Raw genomic sequence first — 21046 nt, 5'->3', positions numbered from 1 at the left:
TGTGTCGGAGTTGTACTGAAAGTCTGAGGTGTATAGGGTGAAGAGGAGGGGCGATAGCACTGCTCCCTGTGGCACTCCAATACTACAGGACTGAGATGTAGACTGTTGACCTCCCATCCTGATGAACTCTGGCCTGTTGTTTAAGTAGTCCATAATCCAGTTCACCAGGTGAGGGTCCACATCCATGCTGTTGAGCTTCTCCTGGAGCAGGCAGGGCTGGATTGTATTAAAGGCGCTCGAGAAATCAAAGAAGAGCAGCCTCACAGCACATCCCCCCACGTCCAGGTAGGAGAGTGCACGGTGTAGGAGATAGAGCACCGCATCCTCCACTCCCACCTTCTCCTGGTAGGCAGACTGGAGTGGGTCCCCCCTACCCTGTACCTGTGGCCGCATGAGCTGCAGAACCAGTCGCTCCAGCGTTTTCATCACGTGGGATGTAAGTGCAACAGTGCAACACTTTTCATCTTCATAAAAACAACACAAAGTGCTGAACAGGAAAAACAGTCATAAAAACAAAAAAGAAAAAAAACCACACCACCGATCAGCGCGCGCGCACACACACATACACACACACACACACACACACACACACACACACACACACACACACACACACACAAGAATACTGTCCACAGCTGCTGTGCAGGAGACGGTGAGGAGCTGTGATGTTTCTGCAGGATGTTTTGTGTTGCATATTTGTACCAGCGTGACGCGTCCCGCGAATGAATTCACACACCAGCGATAAAAGTCGTGCATCTAGCACAGAATTTAAATTATTCATTTACCTGTTTCTGGTGACGTGAGCCTCAGCCGAGTCAGCCTCCTTCTCTTTGAAAAAATGCCGAATATCCATAGGTGCGTTCACGATGGCAAAGCCAGAGGTAGACGGAGCTAGACGAAGCAGACTGCGGAGCCGGGGGGTGGAGTTGTAAGTCAGCCTCCAACTCGGACAACCCTATGGTTCTCCATGTTCGTGTTTCTCATGACTCCCACAGTGGGGGGTGTCCGGGGTGTCAATTAGGGGGGCAATGCCCCCCCGCCTGTGCCTCCTTGCCCCCCACTGGCTGTCAGAGGGTAATTTATTTTTTCTTATTAAAAACAAAAGAATTCATAATTTCTTCCGTGTGTCACTTTGTGTTAATTTATATTCAGTTAACTGAAATAAATAAAATGTAAAAAAAAAACAAAATAATTTTAAGTTACGTTTCGACTTCTGTCATGTGACACGTTCCTGCTGCTGCAAGTGCAGACCAGGCGTCGGGGGGTATAGTATTTCATTAAAAAATTAAGTTTTCAGTCTATTATGTCCTTAAAAAACAACAGCGAACTCGGCTGGTTGGGTCAAATCAATATGAAGTGTTGTGCAATTCAAAATTAAAAAAAAAGAGGAGACTGCAGAAGGTGAGAGCTGCTTATTTTATCGTTTGTTTTTTTACCATTTGTAAAAAAACCACACACACACACACACACACACACACACACACACACACACACACACACACACACACTGGGCTGGAGCCGGGACTGGATGTTTATTTATGCAAATAAAGCGTGTTGTCATCAAACTGATGACGAGTGGGGTCGGGTCCAATCCCCTGCCTGTATGAAACAGAGAGGTGGGCCAGGTAGCGGTGAGTTGCTCTCGAGCAGCTTAAGCCAGGTTTACACTTGCACGATTCTGTGGCACGCAATGCCACGAATCGAGTCGCAAACGGTCACAAACCACTCGTAAAGTGGTGTGAAGTGTGCGTAAACCCGTCGGGACTGCGTGCCATGTCGGGATGAAAATTTTGAAATGTTCAAAATTTTGGTCACGACAAAATATCGCGAACCGGCCGTGAACTATGCGCCAACTGTCCATGAACTCCTTGTGAACGCGTCGGGACAATGCGGGAGAATGAGTGCCAGTCCTGGCCACCGGCGAGTACCCGGAAAAGGGCCCCATGCGGGGGATTTTCGACCCACTGTCGCTGCAGCATCAAGTGTAGCGCCTTTAATTTGTCATTGAAATTGACTGATGTCAGCCGTCCGTCGGGGCCCCCTTCAGCTCGGGGCCCTCGGCAGCGCCTTTTCTGCTGCTCTTCAACACAGAGCAGCTGCAGGTACAGGATCTTCTCTTCTCCGCAGTGACGGCGTCTCTGGCGTTCAGCATGTTGTCTGCTCCACAGCAAATCCAAAAATGACCCGGGGCTGGGGAAGCCCCCTTTTTACTTGTATATGACGTGCGTAATTGCGCGCGCAACCACGTCGTGCCAATGCGGGAAGCTCGTAAACTATGCGCAAACTATGCGCGAATGCGTCGTGCCAGTTCGCGACACTGACGGGCGCTTTCGTGAACTGTCCGTGAACTGGTCATGAACTGTGCGTGAACTAGTCGTGAACAGTGCGGGAACCTGCCGGTTCATGACTCCAGATTGGCACACCTTGCCACGACAACATCGTGGCTAAAAGTCGTGCAAGTGTAAAAATAGGTGCGTTCACGATGGCAAAGCCAGAGGCAGACGGAGCTAGACGAAGCAGACGGCGCAGCCGTGGGGCGGAGTTATAAGTCTGCCTCCAAGTCGGACAACCCTATGGTTCTACATGTTAGTGTTTCTCATTCCCACTGTGGGGGGTGTTTACAGGCCCAGCGTCAGGGGGCCTCCTTGCCCCCCCTGGCTGTCAGAGGGGTAATTTTTTTTCTTACAGTTTTTCACAATTGCTAAAACACTAAACCCCACTGCCTGAACCAAATTCTCAATGGCCTAAACTCATTTTTCGAATCAAACACTCTTTTGGCATAAACTTAAACACTGTTCAGGTCCTACGCTCAATTTGCAAAACCCATCTGCTCTTTTTTGCAAAACCTCAGACACATTCTCAGTCACTAAACACAATTCACAACATTTTTGCAAAATTGTAATCACTGGCAGCAAAATGTGAACACAACTCCAACACAGCTGTCATCTTTTACACACAACAACTCAAAATTGAACACACATATTTCTAATGATGTGATCAGACCAAGAGCGCACAGAGACAAGATGCTGGAGACTGAATCTCCATGACCATGACCATGCAGTAGTGTGCTTTTGTTATGCATTTATTTTTTGTTATGACTGTGAATTTAGATATCACTTTGATTTAGATGCTTTTTTTTTTTTTCTAAACGCATTTCCAATATGTAAAATAAAAATTTTCTGTGCACTACACACTCTGAAAACTGCTGGTTACTGTAAAAATAACCCACATTGGGTGGAATTGCTGACCCAGCGCTGGGTCCAAAAGGGACCGAGCTAATGCTGGGTTATTTCTACCCAGCTGTTTGGGCTGAAGATTTGACCCTGATGCTGGGTCAGGATTCATCAGCGGGTCTGGGAAGGTTACTTTACTGTAAAAATGTAAACCCTTAGAATTCAGAAACACGTGCCCTCTGCCCTGCAAGGCTGTCAAAGCCTCCACTGGAAGCCAGCTGGGGTTCAGTGCAGTTCATTGACATGTAGAGGAAAAGATTTGAACTAACAACCTTACAACTATAAGATAACCACTCTACCCACTAAGCCACAGCCACACATCCATAGGGAGAGGGATGTCTCATAGCCATTTCAGTAATCTTCTGTGAGAACACAGGACTCCAGTTTTCTGTTGCGTTTGTTGCCAGAAGTCTCCAGATGCAAGAAGGAGAAGGAGTTGCAGGAGTGTTCAAAATGGTGATTTTGTTCAAATCATCAACTCACTCTGCTGGGTCGACACAATTCATCTAATTTTGGGTAAAAGTGACCACATCTGCACAAAATCTAGGGCTACCCAGGAAATGGGTTGGGAAAAGAACCCAGCAGGTTTAAGAGTGTGGACTGCTTGCTGTGTCCTCAGTTATTTCATGTAGTGTCTAATGAACGATCTGAGGTGAGCATGTTTCTACCTGCTGTGTGTAAGATCTGAACGCATAGTGTGGTTTTGATCACGAGAGAACTGGTTTTGAGGTGATAATTCAGTTTTGACAGAAATGTCTGAGGTTTTTGTGAATGCAGTGTGGATTTTTGGATTTGTGTTTAAGGTTTTGAGAAAATGGATGGAGGTTTCAAGAAATGTGTTTTAGCAATTGTGAAAAACTGTATTAAAAACCAAAGAATTCATCATCTCTTTTGTGTGTCACATTGTGTTAATTCATATTCAGTTAACTGAAATAAATACAATTTAAAAAACAAAATAATGTGAAGTTATGTTTTGGCTTCTGTCAGGTGATGTGTGCGTGCTGCTGCAAGTGCGACCAGGCGTGGGGGGGGGGGGGGGGGGGGGGGGGGGGTGTAGACTGCCTCACCCCCTCAGTCAAAAAGAAAAAAGTTTTCAGTCTATTATGTGCTTAAAATTAAAAAACAACAGCACACTCTGCTGGCTTGGTCAAATCAATATGAAGTGTTGTGCTGTTCAAAATTCCCCAAAGAAAGAGGAAACTCCAGCTCTCCCAAAGGTGAGGGCTGGTTATTTTATCATTTGTTTTGTTATTATTTGTGCTTTTTAGCAATGTGATTAATGATCATATGTTGTTGGACATGGTAGAACAGTGCCTCTGATCTGTGGATGCTGTTTTTGTGTTGCTCCGTTACTTTTTTACCACCTATGCGACCCCCCCCCCCCCCCCAACACACACACACACACACACGCTCAGTCTTGTATTTCTATCCTTGTGGGGACCTTCCATTGACTCCCATTCATGTCTAGCCCCTAACCCTGACCCTTACCCTAACCCTAACCCACACCACAACAAAGCCTAACCCTAAAGAAATGTTTTTGCACTTTTACTTTTTTCAGTAACAACAACATGGTCAAGATTAGAAAACACTGTTTCTCCTACTTAGGACCGGAAAAAGGTCCCCACAAGGCACGTCGTTCCACGTTTTGCTATCCTTGTGGGGACATTTGGCCCCGACAAGGATAGAAATACAAGAACACACACACACACACACACACACACACACACACACACACACACAGGGCTGGAGCCGGGACTGGATGTTTATTTATGCAAATAAAGCGTGTTGTCATCAAACTGATGACGAGTGGGGTCGGGTCCAATCCCCCGCCTGTCTGAACCAGAGAGGTGGGCCAGGTAGCGGTGAGTTGCTCTCCAGCAGCTCACGCGGCTACCTCTGTGACCGATCTCGTTTGGGTCTCGCGAGTTTTCGAGGCCCTACGTAGGTCCTACGTATCAGTGACGCCGGGCCAAATCTGGGCGGGGCGGCTCAAAAGTCTTAAAGGTCTGCCTCTGGCTTTCTCATGTCGAACGCACCTCATGTTTTCGTACTCAGTGTCGTTCTTTTCTGATTACTGCAAACCTCTCACTGAATCGTGCGCGCCAATGGTTTACGTCAGCACGCAACCCCTCTCTGATTGGTCTTCTTGACGTCGAGACGTCATCCTGTGTTGCATTCACTGAAAATGGAAAACTACAATTTCTTGCGTGGCTCGTTAAAGGTGGAATACAACATTTTCTCGAAAAGACGAAGCCCCACGTCTGTTACTCACTTTTTGAACAACGCGCATGCGCCAGACCATCCGCCCGGCTCTCCCGCTTCTCCCAGAAAACGCGGAAGTGTACGAGCGCGATCTCCTCTTCTCCGGCGTGCACGGCTCTGTACAGTTTCTGCGATCCGCCTCGCTCATAAATAAAGCTTTTTTTTCCCGAAACAGCTACAGTTTCATTATGTCAGACTCGCCATCGGTAAGTACTAGCTCAGAAGCTCACGGCTACATAAACACTCTGAATGCGCATGCGCAAAAGGGAGAAGCTGATTGGGCGCAAGCACGGAGAACCGCCTGACGAAAGCAGCTCGTCAGAATGATTGACAAACAGACCCACCAATTATTTAGGTGATCCACCCGGAAATCAAAATGTTGTATTACACCTTTAATGTCCAGCTATCATTATTTCTTCTGAAGTTGAATTATCCGGGGCTAAAGAAAAAACATCTGGTGATAAAGCCCCGGATGCCCAGGCCAGGCGACACCACTGGGATAGGGTGGCCGTACGTTCGGATTTAGGCTGGACAGTCCGGATTTTAAACGCCTTGTCCGGCGTCCTCCACAGCCTCAAGCCGGACCTTATTTGTCCTCCTTTTTAGAGTTGCACCTGAATGCAACACTACATATCGGCCAATGGTGTAAGACTTTCGGTTAAAAAAAGAAACGGGGTTAAAAATGATTGGCTAATAGCAGTGTCACTCAATTTTCTGATTTCTCATTGGTTAAAAAAATGTAAACAAGCCACCCCTGTTCCATGTGCTAGCTGCCGCATCTCGTTGAACGTCAACATGCCGAAAAGTCGAATGTCATTCAGCTCAGAGTGGTCAAAAGAGCACGCATTTATTAGCAAGAGCAGCAAAGGCGATTTACATGCTTATTGCACACTTTGTCGATGTGATGTTGACATTAGCGCCCAAGGACAGGCGGGCACAGAGAAGCACCAATGCAACAGATGGGCTGCAGGTGCCTCCTCCCTCTGGTTATTTTTTCGGGAAGCAAAGTCACCTGAAGATGACAAGATATCTGCTGCAGAACTTTGTAAAGTCTATCATGCACATTTATTGTTTACATAAAAAAAAGTATGTATTTTTTTGCACTACACTTTGAAATGTGTTGAATAAATACAAATATTATGAAAAAAATCACCTCAGGAATATTATATTTTCATATGAACATTTTTTTTTATTTCAGATATTAAACTACTGCTTTATTTGTGTTCTTAGAGGCAGCAGGTACAAGTCATGCCATTCTGTATCTTGATTCGTTTAGCACACCTGTACTTTCACATTTGACTAAATTGCTGTTTCCTGTTCTGTCACTTTCTGTGTTCATAATAAATCACGTGGCTTGTTACCCTGTTACTGTGTCACTTCCATTCATTTCTGTGGTTTAAATGATTTGCTTACAGAAATGGCGTTTTACGAAATTTTTCATGTTCACGGTTGTCATTTGGCTGTTGATCTGGATTTCCAGCTAAAACTTTAGAATTTATTAGTTTTGCCACAATAACTGAAGCTGATCTGCTGGTGCTGCACTGTGACTAGTGATGATGTGGTTCTTTGGCAACTAAGGAGAGGCTCAGTTGAATGCATATATATTGACTTTTCAGCATTTAAAATCCGTTATGGAAAAATGAGAAAGAAGGCCCTTCAGAATGTGGGAACTAACAGTGTCCCTGAAATGAGCACTACATGAACATGTAGTGCTCATTTCTGCTCTCTTTCCTCAGGTGAAATATGAAATAATTGTCATTCTATGAAAATATATGTATTATCACACAATTTACTATTAAACGCTTTAGCAATATTTCACATGAAATAAACAGCAGAGCACAGTGATTCGTTCCACAACTTTATTTTTCCAAGTCAGTTTGTAAGTTAAAAATAATTCTTTTTGACAACAAGGGCAAAAGACACACACACACACACACACACCGTGCGGTGACGCTCGGTGAGGCAGGCTTTCTCGGGAGTTGGAGCAGTCTTTTATCATTTCTACCGAGGGATGGCAGCCATCATTTCCGTGGCTCGCGCTCAACAAAACAGCCGTTTGCGGCGGGCGGCGGGCTGGAGACGAGCAGCCGGCTTTGTCATGCAGAGAGCCATTGTGAAAACACACACCTCTCAAATGTGTGTTTGGAGCCTTCAGAGGAAAACTCTCACAATGGTGACGGCAAACAGGAGCTATTGTCATGCAGCAGAGGACGGCGAGTTCTTCAGAGAAACCCAACACACACACACTCACACACACGCACGCACACACATCTATACTCCTACACTGAATGGCACGCTGAGCATGATGGACGTTTACAAGAAGCACGAATAGGAAGATGAATCAAGCGTTAAATATCAGGAAGACTCATTCAAACGTCACAAATCGTTAAGACCTGGTTTCTACACAGATTTCCAGCAGATCCAGTCGGACGTCAGGGAAACACTTCTCATACTTTCTTTATGCAGTAACTTCTAATCTGTTAGCTTCACATGCGGTTCGCTGCATCTCCTCCTAACTGTGAGTCCTTTTCTGCAGTGATGGACAGTTCCTCTGCTGATTCATGCTGCCTGTGGATCTGCTTGCTGTTTGGTTTGAGTTTGTATCGGACGGTGGTTGTAAGGCGCGACTGTTTGCTGTCGTTATCTGGGTTCAGTGGGTCACTTCATGATGGTAACAAACAGCTAGCCGAGTGCGTGGATTATTACATTTACACTGAAAAATAAAACAAGAGAGTCGGATCAGATTCCTCCAACTGTCACTTTGAACTATAACTGAAAGTGAGAGGGGTTAAAGGTCATAGTCAGAGCTCCATGGTGAGAGTGGCTGGTGTTAGACGATGTGCCGGAGCAGGGGTCTAGCTGACGGAGCGGGGGTCTGGCTGACGGAGCGGGGGTCTAGCTGAGGGAGCGGGGGTCTAGCTGAGGGAGCGGGGTCTGGCTGACGGAGCGGGGTCTAGCTGAGGGAGCGGGGGTCCAGCTGAGGGAGCGGGGGTCTAGCTGAGGGAGCGGGGGTCCAGCTGAGGGAGCGGGGGTCCAGCTGACGGAGCAGGGGTCTAGCTGACGGAGTGGGGGTCTGACTGACGGAGCAGGGGTCTAGCTGACGGAGCGGGGTCTGGCTGACGGGGCAGGGGTCTAGCTGAGGGAGCAGGGGTCTAGCTGAGGGAGCGGGGGTCCAGCTGACGGAGCGGGGGTCTAGCTGAGGGAGCGGGGGTCCAGCTGAGGGAGCGGGGGTCCAGCTGACGGAGCAGGGGTCTAGCTGACGGAGTGGGGGTCTGACTGACGGAGCAGGGGTCTAGCTGACGGAGCGGGGTCTGGCTGACGGGGCAGGGGTCTAGCTGAGGGAGCAGGGGTCTAGCTGAGGGAGCGGGGGTCCAGCTGACGGAGCGGGGGTCCAGCTGACGGAGCGGGGGTCTAGCTGACGGAGCGGGGTCTGGCTGACGGAGCGGGGTCTGGCTGACGGAGCAGGGGTCTAGCTGAGGGAGCGGGGGTCTAGCTGAGGGAGCGGGGATCTAGCTGACGGAGCAGGGGTCTGGCTGACGGAGCGGGGTCTGGCTGACGGAGCGGGGTCTAGCTGACGGAGCGGGGTCTAGCTGAGGGAGCGGGGGTCTAGCTGACGGAGCGGGGTCTAGCTGACGGAGCGGGGTCTAGCTGACGGAGCGGGGTCTAGCTGACGGAGCAGGGGTCGTCCTTGCAGGGCTTGATGTCGCCCTGCAGCAGCTGGATCATCACGGCCTTGGTCAGGTAGCTGGACGTTCCTCGTTTCCCCACCGCTGACGTGTTGTAGAAAACCTCCATGGTGTCCTGCAACAACACACACACGTTCAAACACTTGAACACACACACCTACAGCTCATACTCAACTTTGTGTCGTTTCCTCCAAACTACTTCCAGGGTTTTATTGAGTGTACCTTGCTGATGTGTGCTCTGTGTGTTTATGTGAAGAGACAAAACTTCTTAAAATGTAGAGTTCATAAAAAAGAGATGCCTAGAAAAAAGATGTGGTGATGTATTGGTACAATATTTATGGATATATGTGACACTTGACAAAAACCGTCCGTCCATGAATGCATAAATAACGTATGAATCAACTTTGGCTAAATCTGACTCCAAGTCAAACTACGCTGTTTGAAAACCAGAGAACAGAAAAGAAACCTTCAGAGAATGAAGTAAGGCTGAAATGAATTGGAAAATGGCCGCCGCAGCGTTTTAATCGAAGTAATTGTTTATAACCAGAGCGGCTGAATCCCGGTCCCGGAGGGCCGCCGTCACTTCAACACACTGCCAGAGGTCAGGCCTATCCAGGTCACCCCGTCACTGACTCCAGCAGAGGAACACTGGAAACATGCATTAACCTCCAGTCCGGTCAGGTCCCTCCTGCTCTCAAAACAGCAGTCATCCGCCCCATCTGAAAAAGCCCTCTCTCGACCCTGAAATCCTTGTCCACTACAGGCCTACTTCTAATTACCTTTCCTCTGTTAAGTATTAGAAAAGGTTGTTGCAGCTCAATTACACACTCATCTTCACAGCCATCAATTATACGAAAAATTTCAACCTGGTTTCCGATCCGCACACAGCACAGAAACAGCTCTGGTCCACATCACGAACGATCTACTCATGGCTGCGGACCAGGGCTCACCATCCCTCCTCCTGGTACTGGACTTGTCAGCTGCCTTTGATACCGTTGATCACGCCATTCTGCTCCATCGCCTCCACTCAGTGATCGCTATCACTGGAACCACTTTCAAATGGTTCCAATCCTACCTCACGCACAGAACAGAATATGTGCAACTCGACAAATCCAAGTCCCTCCCCCATTCTGTAAGCTGTGGTGTACCACAAGGTTCAGTTCTTGGTCCGACCCTCTTTTCCATATACATGCTTCCCCTTGGTCACATCATTCAAAAAAATGTCTCATTCCACTTCTACGCCGACGACGCTCAATTATGCATAAAAATGGACTCTGCACTCCCCTCAGCTCTGCCGTCAGCACTCTGTGTTTGCCTGGAGGAGATAAGGGCATGGATGTCTGAAAATGTTCTCCAACTGAACAGCAATAAAACAGAAGCCATCCTGGTTGGGACCACACATCAAACTCAGTCCCTCACCCTCAGCAGTCTTCCCATTCTTGGTCATAACATTCCCCTGTCATCCTCTGTTAAAAATCTTGGAGTCATCTTTGACCCTCAGCTCACGTTTGAAACCCATATTCGCCACCTCTGTAAAATCTCTTTCTTCCACCTCAAAAACATCGCCAAACTCCGCCCCTCCCTCTCCCAGCCAGATGCTGAGAGGCTGGTCCATGGCTTTATCTCCTCCAGGCTGGATTACTGCAACGCCCTCCTCGTCGGGATCCCTGGCAAGAGTCTGCAAAAGCTGCAGCACATTCAGAACTGTGCTGCCCAGATCCTGACGAGGAGGCGCAAATTCGATCACATCACGCCCATACTCCAAAATCTCCACTGGCTGCCAATTAAATACAGAATTCATTACAAAGTCTGCCTCCTCACTCACCAGGGCCTACATGGAACTGCCCCCGCCTATCTCCGCGAACTACTGACCCTCCACACCGCCACACGAAGCCTCTGCTCCTCCTCCTCCTGCCTCCATCACCCCCGGACTAAACTCTCCCCCATGGGAGACGGGGCCTTCCAGGCAGCGGCCCCTCGGCTGTGGAACGCTCTCCCCGAGACCCTGAGGGCTCCACGAAGTGTGGAAACCTTCAAAAAAGGCCTCAAGACATTTCTATTTAAAAAGGCCTATTAGATCCACCTTGTTTCCATTTGAGATTTCTTCTGAAATGTAAAGTGCATTACAAATAAAATTTATTATCATTATTATTATTATTATTATTATTATGCAGGACAGCGGCCTCCAGGACCAGGACTCCCCGGTCCTGGTTTAGAAGGTCCTGCCTTGTCTGAACATTTACTGAGTGAGTTGGAGTGATAGCTGAGTCTGACAGACGGGAGGAAACAGTGGAAGTCCCTGAAGCTCCACCTGCTTCTCTGCTCCTTCCAGTCGGCTCCGGTCTCTCTGGAAGTCGTTGAAAGCTTCTTTCACCAAACTGTCCAGATCCACCTTATCTCCAAACTCCAGCTCCGGGTTCCTCTCCAGCACGATGGACACCACCATGAGGAGCTGCCCCCGCCAGGAGGGGGACGGGGGAGGAGGGGAGGAGGGGATTATCACAGCATTAGAATCCATTAGAATCAACATGACACACACACACACACACACACACACACACACACACACACACACACACACACACACACACACACACACACACACACACACACACACACACACACACACACACACACACACACACACACAGTCTTGTATTTCTATCCTTGTGGGGACCGTCCATTGACTCCCATTCATGTCTAGCCCCTAACCCTGACCCTTACCCTAACCCTAACCCACACCACAACAAAGCCTAACCCTAAAGAAATGTTTTTGCACTTTTACTTTTTTCAGTAACAACAACATGGTCAAGAAAACACTGTTTCTCCTACTTAGGACCGGAAAAAGGTCCCCACAAGGCACGTCGTTCCACATTTTGCTATCCTTGTGGGGACATTTGGCCCCAACAAGGATAGAAATACGAGAACACACACACACACACACACACACACACACACACACACACACACACACACACACACACACACACACACACACACACACACACACACACACACACACACACACACACACACACACACACACACACACACACCTGACAACTGTTAGAATTCATACACTGATATGATATGAAGAGCCAGTCGGCTCAGGAAGGACAAACAGAAGTCTGTCATTCCTCTAAGAACTGAAGGTCTGTTAGTCCAGAAAACTGAACGTGTCCTGGAGAGCTGCGAGGAAACTGGTTCCCACGAGGAAAGACGACCAGGAGCCTCCTCCCCTGAGGGCCAGCTGATCTGAGTCTCCAGCCTCAGATCTCAGGGTCACAGCGGCTCCGATAATCCAGACGATGAAGACCGTTCTAGCAGACACGTCTCGAGAGGAGAGTGAAATAAAGGAGGCTGTTCCTGCGGGCTGCTAAATGGAGATGCTGTGTATTCCAGATGTCAGGGTTTCCTCATCAGAGCTGGAGCAGGTGAAAACACAGAAAGGCTCTCGGAGCGCCGGCGTGGCGCCCGCTCACCTCCACGATGATCTGTCTGTACTCGGGCAGCACGATGCTCTTCAGCGTGTCCTCCACCAGCAGAGAGAAGTTCATCTCGTACATGGTCATGTCGGACAGCGTGGGTTGCTGCGGAGACAGGCGGAGAGCAGAGAGGTGAGTGCCGCCGCCGCCTCAAACACACTTCCTGAGGTTCAGATCAGGACACCAAACACATCGTAGCGTGCGCTGAAATGAACCTGAATGCACTCTGACCTTCCCAGGTGACCTTCACATGACCTTCTCTAAACTTTTGTCAGTCTTAAGTGTTTCAGGTCTATTTTACAACTTGCTGTTCTCCAACAAGGAGCTGTACAGAACCGCTGACAGCAGCTGTTTGGTCTATGAATGGATGAATAAGGATGAACGTAAATGCTCCGGCAGCACGGAGGAGGTATCATCATGAGTGAAGGGCTGCTGCAGACAGGGGGACCCTGAACAGAGACACCAGACCTGGACCAGCTGCTGCCTCTGCAGCAGCAGCTCAGCTCTTCAGAACCAGTCAGTCCTCCTCTCTAGCTCCGCCCTTTTCCCTGTGCGTCTCCGTCGGCGTCGTTAGAAGACAGAACATCCTGAGCTGTTTGTGAGCGCCTCGCTCAGGGGAGACAGCATCCATTTACAGACATGCTGTCGGTGTGGTGGAGCTCTGATCTGCACCCCTTCCTCTTTACAGTGCAGTAAAGTTCAAGTCCCCCCCCCCCCCTGCAGAGCGACCTGCAGAGTCACCTTTACCCAGAAAGCCTGGGGGCGGCCGGTACCTGTGGGAGGTGGGTCCCGGCCACCACGATGCCGAAGGGGGTCCTCTCCAGGATCTGCCACACGCGGTCATAGAAGCCCAGAGGGGTCCGGTTCAGAGCGCCATCGATCTGCCGCCTGTTGAGCCAGGACCTGAGCTCCGGCGGAGGAGGGACAGACACAGCCGACTCTGAGCGCCAGATCAGACCGGAGAGGACAAACCTTTACCGCCCTGGCACCGAGGAGTCCGGTGGAGAAGGCCTGTGTGACGGGGGAGTCCGGGTGGAGGACTACCTGCCGGTCTGCTGCGGCTGCAGCACGTCCAGCAGCAGCTGCTTGATGTCGCTGGGGGACAGCTGGTAGATGTCCTGCGGAGCCATGTCTCCTGAACGGATCTTCAGCTCGTGCTTCATGGCCTGGACGATCCACCTGGGGACAGATCCGGACAGCAGGGACCTCAGCGCCTCGGGGTCGGCGGCATCACTCAGCACAACGCAAAAAGCACAACACTAGGATTCTTACACTTGTAACGTGAAGATGAAGCAGGAAGTTATCAAAGGAAGCAACAGACACAACTTTAATGTGTGACCTGTGTGGGAGCAGACGCTTGGTGAGCCTCCGGTTCCTGTAGCTGCACATTATTGTTCTGCCATTAGCAGAGGAAAACAGCAGCAGTGACTAAGAACCTGCTTCCAGCTGCTCGATTGTGAAATTGCTTTCTGCCGCCTTCGGATTGCAGTGAACCGCATCTATGAGCATCGCTCCCACGGCCTGCTGGCGGGGTTTATTCAAGTCAGCCGCTGACGACCGGGAGGGAAAACGACATCCAGTAACTAAACTCTTAACAACTCCGGTGGAAGTGGAATAACCGTGATGTTAAGAAATGCCATGGCCATGTGTCTGCACTGAGCCGTCCTTGGTCTCACCCCACTCGGATCTTGAGCATGCCGCTGAACAGCTCCGGGTTGTTGGAGATGATCCAACCGATGTGGATGACCAGCTCCTGCTGCAGGACGGCCTCCCGCTCGCCGCCGGGCAGGCAGCACTTGCTGTAGATGATGCCCTGGATCACACCCGGGGACAGCGGGTTGGAGATCACCTCCTCCTCATGGCCGAACACTCCCAGGGTCACCTGGGACACACAGGCAGCGCACGCACGCCCGCCCACACACACACACACACACACACACACAAACAATGCACAGGTATGGTTAGAAAGTTCTCTGAGCACCAGTGTGCACACATACACACACGCAAAGTCTGAGCAGAGGATGCTCTGTGCACGTGCACCATGCACATGCTGGTTTATACACGTGCACGGAGCCTCTTCTCAGAGGAGGCTCCGTGCACGTGTTGCTTTAAGCACGTGCACGATGCATGGTCGTGCAGCGATTCCTCAAAACCACAGAAATCCCCGGAACGGTTCTGGTCTCCGGTTCTTCTGACGGGAAGACAGCTCAGCCAGGCTGCGGTGAGACGACACACTCCCCCCTCCAGCTGAAGGAATCTCAGCCTCAAACCAATCCCACTGGGCAAACGAAGCTCTGGCTTCAAACAAAACACCCCGAGAATGAGGAACTCTAAGAGGAGTGGCGAGGGGAAGGCCTTAAACGGGGTGGCGCCGCTCATCTTCTCCAGCTGAGCTGTTATTGTAAGCAGAGGAACACAGTCGACTCAGATTTGAAATCAGATTTTCCAATCATGTCGAGAGGAGCTCTCCCTCCGGTAGGCAATCTATATGCAGATTCACACCTTGAGCTACTTCAGCATAATGAAATGCCTAAAACTGTTCAGAAGGGTAAAAGTGAGGCGAGATAACTGACACTCCTGAGAGGAGGCTAATCTCTCAATAACACTTGACGGGAAGCGAAGCGCCGAGACTCATCCAGCTCCAGGGAGCGGCACCTGACGGATTCACGGGTCAGAATGTATCAGAGCGCGGTTAGCATCCGGTGGCGGGCACGCCGGCGGCCTCATAGCACACACAGTGGAGGTGGGCTGAGATGGGGGATGGCAGCATGCAGCTGGTCTGTGCGTCTCCCATAGGATGACAGCATGAGGGGCTTCTGGTTTGATCAATTCAATCTCTTCCAATCAGTGAACATTAAAACCTCTGAAAACATAAAGATCAGACAGACAGCACACACACTGCCCTGTCTAGGGGTTAACTTACCTGCTTGCCATGCACTAAAATACTAGTAATACTGGGGGCAAGGCTGTCCACTAGCTTAGTTAAGAGACTGGCAGCAAGACGGACAACAGACCTAGTGGGTGAAAAGACAAAAACAATCTTGACATCATGACAGCAACAGCTAACAGCTGGGACTTGAAAGGTACAACATGTGAGATCTGCAGTTTAATCATTCACAAATCAGCTAACGTGAGATGAAACAATCAAGAAACAAGGTGAAGAACATTTGATGAAATGTCATGTTGGCTTTCTCCACTGATGCCTCAGCTTGTAATACCACTTTATACCACAAGAAAAGAGGCGGAAGCAGCACGCGCTCACAGAAACCGCTAGCTACCAACAGAAACCGCTAGCTACTAACAGGAACCATGAACAGAAACCACTAGCTAGTAACAGAAACCGCTAGCTACTAACAGAAACCACCAAAAACCACTAACTACTAACAGAAACTGCAAACTACTAACAGAAACCACAGACAGAAACCACTAGCTACTAACAGAAACCGCTAGCTACTAACAGAAACCACTAACAGAAACTGCTAGTTACTAACAGAAACCACTAGCTACGAACAGAAACCGCTAAAAACCACTAACTACTAACAGAAACTGCTAACTACTAACAGAAACCGCTAACTACTAACAGAAACCACTAAAAACCACTAACTACTAACAGAAACTGCTAGCTACTAACAGAAACCACTAAAAACCACTAGCTACTAACAGAAACCACTAGCTACTAACAGAAACCACTAAAAACCACTAGCTACTAACAGAAACTGCTAACTACTAACAGAAACCATGAACAGAAACCACTAACTAACAGAAATTGCTAACCACAAACAGAAATCGCTAACTGCTAATAGAAAGAGATGGTAATGTACTCAAGACTAACACGGTTAGAAAGAGGTTCCACATGACAAACCACTGACTGCCAAAGTGAAGGCTGCTCTGTCCTCTATCCTCCGACTCCAACCGGAAAAGCACAAAGTCTCCTCCTCTGATTTTGGTTCTGCACAAAGTCTCGTCCTCTGAGTCTGGTTCCGCAGAAAGTCTCCTCACCATTATGTTTTCTCTCTCTACTCTGTACTGAAGCTAACCCAATTGGACATTTCTCATAATTTTTTTCATTAAAAACAGTAAAGTAAAACTGGACTCCACGTATTATAAAATCACAGAAGCGTCATGTTGAAGGTAAAGTGAACGTTCCAGCTCCTAAACAGTCGCTGCAGTTAAGATTAATACATGCTAAGGTGACCGTAGCAGTGAGGTGTGTGAGCTTCAGTGGATAAAGAGGCATTACAAGAAGAGGCTTCCCTTCAGCACAGTGTACCTTCAGCCTGTGTGAAACAGAGACTGCCATGTGAAGCACAGACAGCATTAATATCCAATAGAGAATCTATTAATAATCAGTGTCATTAACTTCCTAATGTTAAAAATACTTCAGCTGGTAAAAAAAGGCCATCATTTATCTCCTGGGGTCATAAAACATTTTCCATGGCACAGAAACAGCTCAACATGTTAGTGGCAGCCCTGACTGATGAGGTTAAAGCAAAAATCTCCTAAAACATTTTAATGTTCACTCATTTTGGGATTTATTGCTCATGAGACTCAGTGCAGACTTCAGACTGCCTCCTCTTTCCTGCAGGAATCCTATGAGGAGAATCAGCTCAGAGACTGGTTATCTTCACATGGGAGCCGGCAGCCACGTTGCTATAGAAACACACACACACACACACACACACACACACACACACACACACACACACACACACACACACACACACACACACACACACACACACACACACACACACACACACACACACACACACACACACACACACACACACACACAGAGAGAGAAGCCATCCTTACAGAACAGGTGAACACATGAAATAATTTCATTAATGGGTTCATGAATATAATCAACTGAAACACAACCTCCTTTTATTATATGCCGAGAGCTTGTCTGGTGTGTGTGTGTGTGTGTGTGTGTTCAGTGCTTACACCTGCAGAAACACAAAGGCGCGCTGAATAAAAAGTGCAACAGAGCTTTAACGTTTAGCAGGCATGACGTGGGGCTGTGTTGAGGAACCTATTTCAAGCTTCACTTCCTGGCCGATGTTACGTAAATGAGAAAGTAAATTGAAGTGAGAATTGATGCTTTTTCTCTCTTTTTTTTTCCTTCCCAGCCAGCTGAAAACCAGCCTCTGGGCTTATTTTCACTTAATCAGATTTCTCTCCGCTAAAACCTCGTTAATTAATTAAACAGCATACAATAAAAGGCTGTGGTGTCAGTCATGGCGAGGAGGAGTCCCAGCAGCCGCTGGAGGACGGATGAAACACTCACATGTAGCAATGGAAGCTCACAGTGGCGGCTCAGCTTTCTGCCAGTGAACCACACACACCAAACAGAGCTGCAGCGTCCCCGTCTCAAACTCATCACACCGTCTGCTTCGGGGTTCTGGATCGGCGCGTTTCAAAAAGCAAAGTTCTGATGTTGGGTCTAAATCAGCGTCTGTACATTCTCCCACCAGAGCTTCACAACAGTCCAGTTTCTCACTCCGTCGTTTTATGGATGATATTTAACAGAAACTGAAAACAATGGTTGATGCACCATCCTGCCTGTAGTTTAATGTTCCACATGAATCCAGACCAGGACTCCAAAAACACAGGACAGCAGTCTCAGGGCAAAGGACTCGGCGGTCTGCAGGTCCCGGTGGCTCCATCAGTTCATGCTGCTCCTCTGACCTTCTGATTGAATGATGAACCTCATTTAACCTGGAAGCCCTCAGTGAAGGTCGTTAAAGGGCACAGAGTGATCATGTGACCCACGAACATGACGTCTCTACACAGAAAACCTGGAGTCAGACAAGCAGGGGTGTCAAACACAAGGCCCGTGGCCCAAAATCAGCCCACAAGTGGCTCCAATCTGGTCCTCCAACGAACCAAGCAAATGGGAACAGCTTCAAAGAAAACTGTGATTCTTTTTAGCAAAGTTCTTCGGAGTAGCGACAACACCGAGAGCTGAGCTGAGACGACAGTGATGCTGCCATCACAGCTAGCTGACTAGCATTAGCCTCAATGCCATGCTGTCAGGGGCAGTTTGGAGAAACATGCAGAATGCAGCAGTTACGGAAAGGTTCTGAACGTTGGATTTTACACCAGGAGGTTCAGATAAACCAGAGGTCTTCAAACACTGCTCTTTAGTTTTGTTAAAATATTATCTTTGTCACTTCTACTTTGAACGCCAACAAGGAAACACTTTAGAGATGGAATGTAAATGTTATTATGTCTCATTTTTACTGTTAAATTATGTCTTAATTTCCAGCCCACTCAGGATGAGACAGCTGAACTGAAACGAGTCTGACATCCCCGAGTTAAAGGAGCAGCATGAAGACCAAAACGAAGCCACGACGAAGGTTCATCCACTGGGAGACGCCTCCGATCTGGACGAATGACAACGGTTTCAATGTCTGACCTCTAAACCCGTCTGGGGTGGCGAGGGTCGAAGATAAACTGTAGTTTATCTGTTTCCCACAGTCTGTAAATACCTGTTTTACCTGTTAGCTGTGAACGCCACTGGAATAATTCTCCAGTGAGTTTTGAACATGAACATGTTACTTGAGATGAATTAACTGTAAGTCACATTTCAAGTGTGGGTTCACTCTGAAAGGAAGAGAAACAATCTATTTACCTTCACTTCACATCATCAGACACACATTTAGAAACCAGAGGGACAGACTTTAACCGTCAAACTGCTATGAAAAGCCTTTCTGTCCACACTACACTGAATACGCTCCGGGCTTTTGTGTGTCAATGTGATGCAGCGAAGGGAACAAATAGGATTACAGTCTTTGATCAGGCCTCATATTGATCCGGTGAAATGAACCTGGTGTATTAAATGGGATCTGAGGATCTGAGATCAGGTTGGGTTCTCCACGGAGGCTGTAAATCCCCCCGGACTCAAGCGGACCCGGGGCTGCAGCAGACTCTGTTTCAGTGGTGGAGTACCAACAGGACGGCGGAGCGTTTCAGCCAACAGAGAGAACGGTGACGTCTGTTAGCTGGCGGCTGTGTGAGAGTTAGCCATGTCCTGCTGTTAAACCACGAGGCACACAGGTTGAGCTGGTTAACATCTGGGGAGGATCGCCGGGTTATCGCTGTCAGTACTGGTCAGTTTAAGGCCCGCTTACACCACAACACTCCAGAGAAAACAGCAAGCCTTTGTTATGTTCTGACTGTTGTTTACAGGATAACGGCTTGTGGGAGACTCTGAAAATGGCTCATTTTGGAAAAAGTTTCCAAAACAGAAGAACAGCTGAGGATTGAGAGAGTTTGTGCTGCTCGTTCTTTAGAATTTACTCCACCATCATCTGCATACGAGGAGAACGTTTCTGGCATGCAGACGCTGAATGGACTAAAAACATGTTTTTAAAATAGCTTTTATCATTTTCATCATCCTACTCTCTGTGCATGGTTATACTGTAAAACCACAGCACCGCCTAGTGGTCTGGCATGCAAACTGCACACTTTTCAGCAGTTCCGTTTGTACATAAGCAATGTCAAAATGTTTTTGTCTATATTTGAAGACCAACGCCTGTTCCAGTCGATGGTTCTCACGTAACCAGAACCTTCAAGTCACCGGCTGAAGGCCGATCACAGAAACGCTCAGAAGGACACTCAACCATCGTGCTCTTTCCACATCTCAGTTTTAATCTATTCATTTTCTTCAGCCAGGGTAAAACCACAATATTGACTTTTTTAAAATCCTTAAAAAGAACTTCTGAAGTGTCTGCAGGATGCATTTACAAAACTGGAAATCCTCAACGTGGACCTGGTTCAGACAGTCTGATGCTTCTTCAGAAAAAGCAGCAGGTGGAAAGCCCATGAGGCTGGTATCAAATTACAAGCAGCCACTGCTGCATGTCAGTAGTCAGAGAGAGTAGCTGTAGAACATCTCCCCAAACCTCACATTAAGCCAATTCTTCTTTCTTTGACTGTTTAGAAGCTCTGTGAATAGTTTTGGTGATGACGAATCTTCAGATGGGACTGGGCTGAACCTCACACAGCTCTGGAGCTAGCTAACTAGCTAGCTAACGCGGATAAGAACGCATGCAGGGCCCTTCCTGGACTTTACCTGTTTCCCATGCACCAGAATGGTGGTGATGTGAGGAGCTATAGAGCCGGCAAACTTCCCGAGAATGGCGGCGGCAATGCGCACTGCCAGCCTAGGGTTCAGCCACAGCAGTCACATGACAGGAAACAGAGAGGTGAGCTGAAGACCTGAGGGTGTGAGGTCCAAGCGGCGCTGTGAAACCTGCGGCTCCTGGAGCCACGTGTGGGACGTCCGCCGCTCAGCAGCTCAGAGGAGCTAAATCAGCTGGAAACATCTTTTTAATTCTATCGAATTTGATTGTAAACAGTTTCTTAAAAATAA

General features: G+C 48.4%; 1 protein-coding gene across 3 annotated transcripts in view; it reads right to left on the bottom strand.

Annotated features, from left to right (window-relative positions):
• Window positions 1-7343: 7343 nt before the first annotated feature.
• Window positions 7344-21046, bottom strand: part of phkb (phosphorylase kinase, beta) — a 111225-nt gene continuing 97522 nt past the window's right edge. For 2 of the 3 annotated variants that reach the window (XM_030088580.1, XM_030088572.1), the window contains 7 exons: window positions 15590-15680; window positions 14343-14548; window positions 13711-13845; window positions 13440-13569; window positions 12664-12771; window positions 11493-11633; window positions 7344-9296 (listed from right to left, as the gene is read on the bottom strand). In XM_030088580.1, the coding sequence (XP_029944440.1) occupies window positions 9159-9296; window positions 11493-11633; window positions 12664-12771; window positions 13440-13569; window positions 13711-13845; window positions 14343-14548; window positions 15590-15680 (949 nt within the window). In that variant the 3' untranslated portion in view covers window positions 7344-9158. Of the gene's footprint in view, window positions 9297-11492; window positions 11634-12663; window positions 12772-13439; window positions 13570-13710; window positions 13846-14342; window positions 14549-15589; window positions 15681-20746; window positions 20838-21046 lie in introns of all 3 variants that reach the window. The other variant, XM_030088590.1, reaches the window with a different exon arrangement.

Source organism: Salarias fasciatus, chromosome 1, assembly GCF_902148845.1.
Source record: "Salarias fasciatus chromosome 1, fSalaFa1.1, whole genome shotgun sequence".
Taxonomy (NCBI): domain Eukaryota; kingdom Metazoa; phylum Chordata; class Actinopteri; order Blenniiformes; family Blenniidae; genus Salarias; species Salarias fasciatus.
The sequence above is the reverse complement of the archived record's forward strand: the minus strand, read 5'-3'. Positions and strand labels throughout refer to the sequence as shown.